General features: G+C 36.9%; 1 protein-coding gene across 4 annotated transcripts in view; it reads right to left on the bottom strand.

The window, feature by feature from the left end:
* Positions 1-1,144: 1,144 nt before the first annotated feature.
* Pkia (cAMP-dependent protein kinase inhibitor alpha) overlaps positions 1,145-7,821 on the bottom strand; it is a 91,184-nt gene continuing 84,507 nt past the window's right edge. For all 4 annotated transcript variants that reach the window (XM_048420214.3, XM_048420213.3, XM_048420216.3 and 1 more), the window contains 2 exons: positions 7,069-7,246; positions 1,145-4,482 (listed from right to left, as the gene is read on the bottom strand). In XM_048420214.3, the coding sequence (XP_048276171.2) occupies positions 4,403-4,482; positions 7,069-7,219 (231 nt within the window). In that variant the 5' untranslated portion in view covers positions 7,220-7,246 and the 3' untranslated portion in view covers positions 1,145-4,402. The remainder of the gene's footprint in view (positions 4,483-7,068; positions 7,247-7,821) is intronic.

The raw sequence follows: 7,821 nt of genomic DNA, 5'->3' as shown, positions 1-7,821 counted from the left end.
CTAGTAAACATTGCTAGATAATTTTTAGCATAATCTAAAAGGTGAATAAAGACAAAGGTGCGGAAGTTTTTGGTTGATATTAAATTGAGCAAGTTTGCAAGAAAGACAATAAAGAATTTGGGGGCACTGTAGAGAAAAAGTAACGATGCAATCCTGTCTAGAGTAAGTTGTTGAAGAAATGTTCATCTTCTTGTGGAAAGAGACAAGATGGTGTGCAGAGTTAGTGAGCTACTATGGGATCATTGTGGTAATTTGATCTTATACCAGGATCCCAACTCCTAATATCATAAATTAGACAGACATAAGAAGTACAAGGGGCATGTTTGACGTGTTTTGTTTTAGTAACTTGAGGAAGACAAATTTAAATATTTACAAGTCCCTTTGTGCTGGAGACCAGATACTGCCTTATGGGTGGCTAATTTTATTTGAGTCCCATGTTATTTTCTTCTTGGTCTTTTCTACCTGCACATGACGAAAGTATTGTAACTAAAAAGGAAATAATATAAAGACAAAGGAAGGTCTATTCAAATATCTTCTAACACCAAATGCCATCAACAACACAGTGACAAGAGGTATCTGTAACAATATCTGTCATGGCTGACTCATCAGAAATCCTTATTGTAGAGGGGCAATGTGGATGGATGCCTCAGGCCTTGAACTACTTCTCACATGATCAGGGTGTGGGTAGGAGAGCAGAAACTTACAAAAAAGCATGTAAAATTTATCTTAGGGAATTAAATTAATTCTCTCTCTCTCTCTCTCTCTCTCTCTCTCTCTCTCTCTCTCTCTCTCTCTCTGTGTGTGTGTGTGTGTGTGTGTGTTGGGGAGTGGGTACTTACTGGAGAATGTTTTAACAAACTTTCAGCATATTTGAAATCTTTTTCTGATAAACCAAGTAAGAAGAGAGGTGTGATGGTATTTCAGATCTGAGAGAGGGATGGTTATGGCAGAGGTAAAATTGAGGGTGCTGAGCTTCTACAGTAGAATGGATTAGAATTTTCTACAGTATAGGACAGGGAATCGAAACTAAGAGGCTGGGGGACACGCACCACATATGCCGTAGGCTTTGAGTTTCTTTTTTACAGCCCTTTCTCTGGCACCATGTGTACAGTATATAGTAAATAAATACTCATGATAGACTACATTTCAGAAAACAAGTGTTGCTTTTATTATCAATTGTGTGAGCATGCAACATTGCTAAATACAAAAGTCATAGAAGCTCACAAATGACTTCCAAGGCTGCCATTCTTCAGTCAAAGAACAAAGCCAGGCTTCTAAGACATCATCAATTATGGATCCTTTATTCTTTTTTCATTTAACACATTTTCTCCTTACTACCGCAGGTTTAACTCAGAAACCTGCTGCCCATCGGTTACATCTTTTTTCTTGTGTTACTTCTCTGTGAAGAAATAGAAATGCCATTCATTTTCTAAAATGGTGCCTTGCTGCCACGTCCAAGAAAGGCTCAGTGGTAGGGCAACAGTGGAGAACTGTGTTAGGATTTCTGGAAAAAATGAATGTCATGATTCGTTTTACAGAGCGAGAACACTTTTGTGAACTCGGGATGAGCAAGCATTGACATAGAATGCTCTCAGTTGAGAACAGGTAAATTCAACAACTTCTCACTCATTAATGTATCAAAACCCAAAATCTTTGTTTCTTGGTAATTCAATAAAAAAAAAACATAGAATGTCGATATACGTTCATAACATAAACCTATGTAAATTTTTGACTCATATGCCAGGAGTAAACTCTCAAAATAAGCCCTAATTGAATATTTAAAGAAAACCTAAAACAAAAGAAAAGGTGGGCTTAGCCACATGTGCCATTCATCCACCTGCAATTCCCAAGAGAGACAAGTCCCTTCTGGAACTCACTGTCCTTTTCTGTCAAACACAGCTGAATGAGGGCATCACTGACCTTTTCCACACAGAGAAATATGCTGTGCAATTAGCTTTAATTTTGTGACATGTGGAACCAAAATTCTGTTGATAGATAAACATGGGCTCAAAATAGCTTTCTAATCTTGCAAAAATTCGTCCTTATTCATGTTCACGTCCCAATGTGTGAAAAGGGGGAAAGATTAAACTCTAAATGGTGCATTTGAATTGTTGAAAGAAAGGGTTTCGAAGTGACTCAGTTGGAGTAGTTAACAATCACTTGTTTGGGTTGCCTACTCTTCCATCTGTCGTTACAGATTCATTCCCTATGTATTATTACTTACTTGCAAGTAACAGATATTAAATGAAAATTTGAAGATTTTATGCACTTTTGCCAAGAAAATTGATACAGTGTGGGAGCCTGAGAATGTTAATTTTTTTTCCTTCCCAGCTTGAGAATATCTCTGGGTTTAAATACAGTATACAAAGTAGTAGTAAGAGGCCAAACAAAATCAAAAGCTCCATATGACTTCTCCATTTAGCACTTCTTATCTATTTGAAGACAAGCATGGCACCACATGCATTAATAATAATATATCACACAGGTATATAAACCTTCCACATAGACTCAGCACTGCTTTTAAATTTTACAAAACGCACGTGAAATCAGTTTGGAATTCCACAACGTTAAGAATGAACTTTATATTCACAAGAGAGCTATAAGGATAATTAAACAAGGACGTTGAAAACTGTTGAATGTTTTAGATAGATTATCAAAGATTGTCTAAACAGGCCTGGAAGCTTCTGCTCACATGTTTGAGTTTATCACTAAGTAGGTTTATTTCACTCCTAACTAGCCAAGGAGTTAGATCAAAGCAAGGACTCCCATACTTAATCTATTTGCTGTTCTATATCCAGAAAGACATACTTAACATTTCTTGTGTTTCTGGAAAACATTCAGTTGGGAACTAAAGAGACTCATCTACTCCCAGTCTGTAAAAATGCACCGTACAGGAAGATGTGAGCAGGCATAGGACCTCCCACCTTGTGAGTGACTCCTGTTAGCCCCACAGACTGGCTGTTGATGCACTGCTCTCTACTCAATCTGGAGCTGTAGCTATGCCCTCCAGCGCACTTAGGGGATCGTTTGTTGCAAAGGCTTCCTGTCATCTGTTATTTGTCCCACAATTCATGAGCCCTGGGCATCTTACTGAATCCTTATTTATTATCATAGACAGTTGACTTCATAATACTGACCAGAAGGATTACACAGGTCACAGAAATTTTCCATACAAGAGTCACGATGTCAAAACACACCATAGGCCATCAACAGCATCAGTAAAAGTGTGGTTAGGTGATAATTATTGTATCAGAATGCAATTCACACTAATTATTAGTAAAAGTTTACAAACATTAAAAAATGCATCTGGATATGAAAGGGCTGAAAAAGGACATGGTGGGACACAGCACAAGGGCTTCACATCTAGGACTGATACTCAAGGATCGGGTAGAGAGTATCTTCCTCACAAGCCAGCCTCCAGATTAAACAGTGGCATACATCAGCATGAGAAAACTGACACACAGAGCACGGTCTTTCCAGTTCTTAGTATTATCTGGCTTTCTTCTTCTACTTTCTCAATTTCTAAAATTCTTATGAAAACTCAAAATATCAGCTGAAAGAACATCTTATTTAGAAATAAAATCAATATTGATAGAATTCTTGTCTGTGCAGAGACTGAGAAGACTGAACTCAGGCAATATTCACATTAATGGATATTTCCAAATGCCTGTATAATAAGCAAAGGGGTCTTGGTGAGTCTGGTGGACTTAGTCGTCAGCACACAGTTATCATGGGGAAAGCAGTGTTTACAAAAGTATGTTCTTCCCCGTGCATGCCACAACACTATGGAAAATTAAAAAGGCAGCTCTTTAAAAAATGAGTGGTATAAAAATTCACAGTAGTGTACATCATTTGTTTTACATAAGCAGTCAAAGGGCAGTGCTGAGCAGGTATACTGTACGATACAAAACGGTGTAAATAACACAGCACTAACACACAGGGACACAATGCTAACAGTGCTCTCTGGATGGTTCTTTTACTTACTGGGTGAATACTCCAACCAGAGATATTTAAACTCTGGGGTTCAGCCAACCCTTTTCAATTAGACACAATTAAATCCTCTGACATCATGAGGGGCCAGATGCTACAGGAATCATCAGCGAGGTCGGTGCTACTCTCTACAAGCATTTCATTATACGGTCAAGTGAAAAGACCCATACAAAAAACGATATCCAAGCACAGGCCAGGTGATTTCAACCATTGCTAATGACAGAGGTAGGGAAACGGCTGTCTGCAGACACAGGCTCCGCCCCCACTTTTAACATGGCAGCGAACAGCTTCTGGCCACACAGCGCAGCCATGTTCTTCCCCTCTCTTTCACTTGTGGCAGCAAATTCATCCAAGCAATGCCAGGAGATTCGCCACATTGTCACGCGTTGTTGACGGTCAGAACGGAGTGTTGTTAGCTTTCAGATTTGGCGGCTTCTCCTTGGGCTTCCCCACTTTGTTCTGTGGAGCTTCTCTGTCCATTGTCTTCACTTTCTGCAAAAGATAAAGAAAACAGGGAAGCTTGTGTTTACTGACTCTTAGCGTATCGTGTTGCAGACATCAGACCTAATCACGAAGTCTGAGCAGGTTATAGAGACAAGAGCGTTTTCTTGGTAGTGCACGATCAAGAAAATAGTGTGAGCATTCAGAACCTGGTACTTTCTGCGACACTGGCACAATAGTCAGAAAAAAATAAACACTCAGTAGTCAATGATCGGCTGTGCTTTTGATAAAGGAGACCTCATGGGCAAGCTGATCATTCTCAAACGTGCTTTTACAATCTATAGAAACCAGACCAGGGATTGCGTCCTGATCCTCTAAGTTGAAGAAATATTTAAAATTTACCTTTGCCATTACTTATGAAGCTTTAGGATTATCCACCCGGTTTCTCAAAAGTTTTATTAACTGAAAATTTATAGTAACAATAGAAGACAGAAGGATTTTTGTTGTTGTTGTTAGTTGGTTGGTTTGTCTCTTGACCAAGAGTTTACTGATCTCTGATCTGTCAAAGGAAGGGAGTCAGATCCAGACAGATGACAGAGAGGAGAATGTTGAATGATGAAAGTGACTGCATAAATAGAGAATGAGACCTGCTATTCCTATGAGGGGGGGGGTGGGCATCCCGTGTCTGAAGATATTGCTCAGGATTTAACATTACACTGCAAACAGACATTGTGAAATGATTCTTATTAACTTATCAGGAGCAATGATATTGCTAAATAGTTATTATAAGAAAATAGAGACAGAACTGATGGACGTCCTCCAAATCCTCAGAGGTATTAAAGTTCCTGTTATGAATGCCAAATTTTATAGCTTAGAATTTCATGTTGATAATTCACATTTCTTTTTTGCATGAAGAATGGTAAAGACAGGGCTGTTAACAGCTTGCCTATTTTGAGACTTAATGATTTGAAGAGAAACTAAAAAATTTGCAAGGGCTTAGATAATTAGAAATAGAATGCAGAGTTGTTTAGAAAAGAAGATATGTTATGACCAACAATATATTTGAATATTTTTCAAATTATATAATTATAATGTATTTAGTGTAGATTTACATTTTACTTTTTGTATTTATGAACATAAATCTCACTACTATTAAAATTACTTGTATTAATTTAGTATGTTATCCTGCATAAAAAAAGTCTTGAAGCTAGCAATTCTCAATGACAAGCAAAACAGAAGAAAATACTCCTTGGGTCAAAAGTCTTGATATTAAGGCTTCTTGAAATTCATGCAGTCATTTAAAATTGAATGTTTATGTAAAAACTAAAATACTATGAAAAGAAATTGGCAAAATTCTAAACCACAGAAAATATATATTTACTCATTTTATGACAGTAAAATGAAATAATGCCCTATAGTCTAACTCCAATTTGCTTTGGGAGTTAAGTACATACAATAATGGCAAGGTAGCAATGGACCCTATAATATGCATGTCCATGCAACCAAAGCTGTGATGTCAACATTTGTCATTAATTGAAAATTGAAAGGGTGTCTATGATATACTGACCTTTAGTAATCGAATGACATTCTTCCTTTTTCAAATCACATCATAACTTTACACATTTCCCAACAATCTGAAAGCTTTCACACATATATTCTTAGAGTCAAGGCATAATGAATGTTACAGAATCAGAAATTGCAAGTTCGTTTTATGTATACAACACTGTGGATCTTTGCTTGTGAATTACTTTCATATTTAGTGATTATTTTGTGCAAATCTTTTTAATGAATTTAAAGAAGCTATGGATGGAGGAGCATTTAAAGAACTTACTTTAATACTCAGAATTAAGGCTATCAAATATTTTCTTGCACTAAAATATATTTTTCTCTTTCACCAGTAAAGTCAGGTGACTTGGATAAATACTAAAACACAGTTTTTCTCCACAAAACCATTCAATCATGGAAATTTAAATATCATTTTATATAAGAATCACTACCATAACAAACATTTTATTTCCATTCTCAATAAAAATGGTTCTAGGGCACCTCTTTTGGAATGGTTCTTTGAATTAAGGTCTGCCTGACTAGATTGAGAATCTTTTTAAGTATGTTTGAAATGTAGGAGATCACCAGTGTTATCCATGGCAGGAGTCATAGCCATTTAAGTGTCTCCATAAGGAATTTCAAAGGTTTTGTAGATATTGATTTTTTTCAATCAAGTGTTTTAATTTTTGAATGTGGTAGGGAATCCTTCCAAGAGAAGTCACTGAAGAAAGGAGGGATTAAGGAGATGATCAGACATTCATCTTGTCTGAAATGTTCTGAACTGTGTCATCTGACTTCAAAAGAAGAGTTTTTTTTTGCTTTTAGTTATGGTTGTATTTTATTATTACTATCACCACCACCACCATCATCATCACCATCATCATCATCATCATCATCACCACCATCATCATCATCATCACCACCATCATCATCATCATCATCACCATCATCATCACCACCATCGTCATCATCATCATCACCATCATCACCACCACCACCACCATCACCACTATTGTGTGTGTGTCCTTATCTCATGTAGGGAAATGCCAGATCATTCCATGTTCCTAAAGAGGTGTACACTGAGTGACTCACCTGTCTTGTTGATATCAAGACCTGCTAATTTCAAGGCTAATTCATTGCTGTTGCCACTTGCAGAGGAAACCAGGATATCATGTATTGCATTTCTTCTACCTGTTCTTCCTGAAGCAATAAAATCTGCATATGTAGTTTCCACATCAGTCATTGCTAACAAATATCCACATAGCAGGGGCTACAAAGGAAAAAGGGAAAATTAACAGGTGAATGTAATGATAATCAGTGGTGAGCATTTAACAGAAAAACATTACTATTAAATGAGTGGCTTACAAAATGAATGAGAAACAATTGTTTAGGTTTTGATTCTTTTCTGAAACAGTTACATAAAACCACAAGAAGGACCAGCATGGCAGAAACACCTTAAGAGTGCAATAATGACATATGCCTTGGCAGTAAACCGACACTTCTCTGATTGCCACGTTATTAAACCAAAATCATCCTTAACTACATTATAAATGTTTACACTTATACTCACAGATATATAAATGTAGTTCTCACATCATATCAGGGAAACTTCCTTTTGCAAGAAATGGATACCATTACAGAAAACCAAAACCAATCACAAAGAAAAGCCCCTGAATTTCTAATACCAATTGGTCATCCATAAAAACATACACATGCAACATATTTAACTATAATTAGCTGTTTGCTGTCCTCCTTTCTCCAAATCAAAGAGGTAGGAGACCAGCGTGTTCTATGACAGGGAGTTTCTAAACACTTTGTGTATGGGAAAATGGAGCTATTCTCTTT

This window comes from Myodes glareolus, chromosome 16 (genome assembly GCF_982192425.1).
Source record: "Myodes glareolus chromosome 16, mMyoGla1.1, whole genome shotgun sequence".
Taxonomy (NCBI): domain Eukaryota; kingdom Metazoa; phylum Chordata; class Mammalia; order Rodentia; family Cricetidae; genus Myodes; species Myodes glareolus.
Note: the sequence above shows the minus strand (reverse complement) of the source record. Positions and strands in the feature narration are given on the sequence as shown.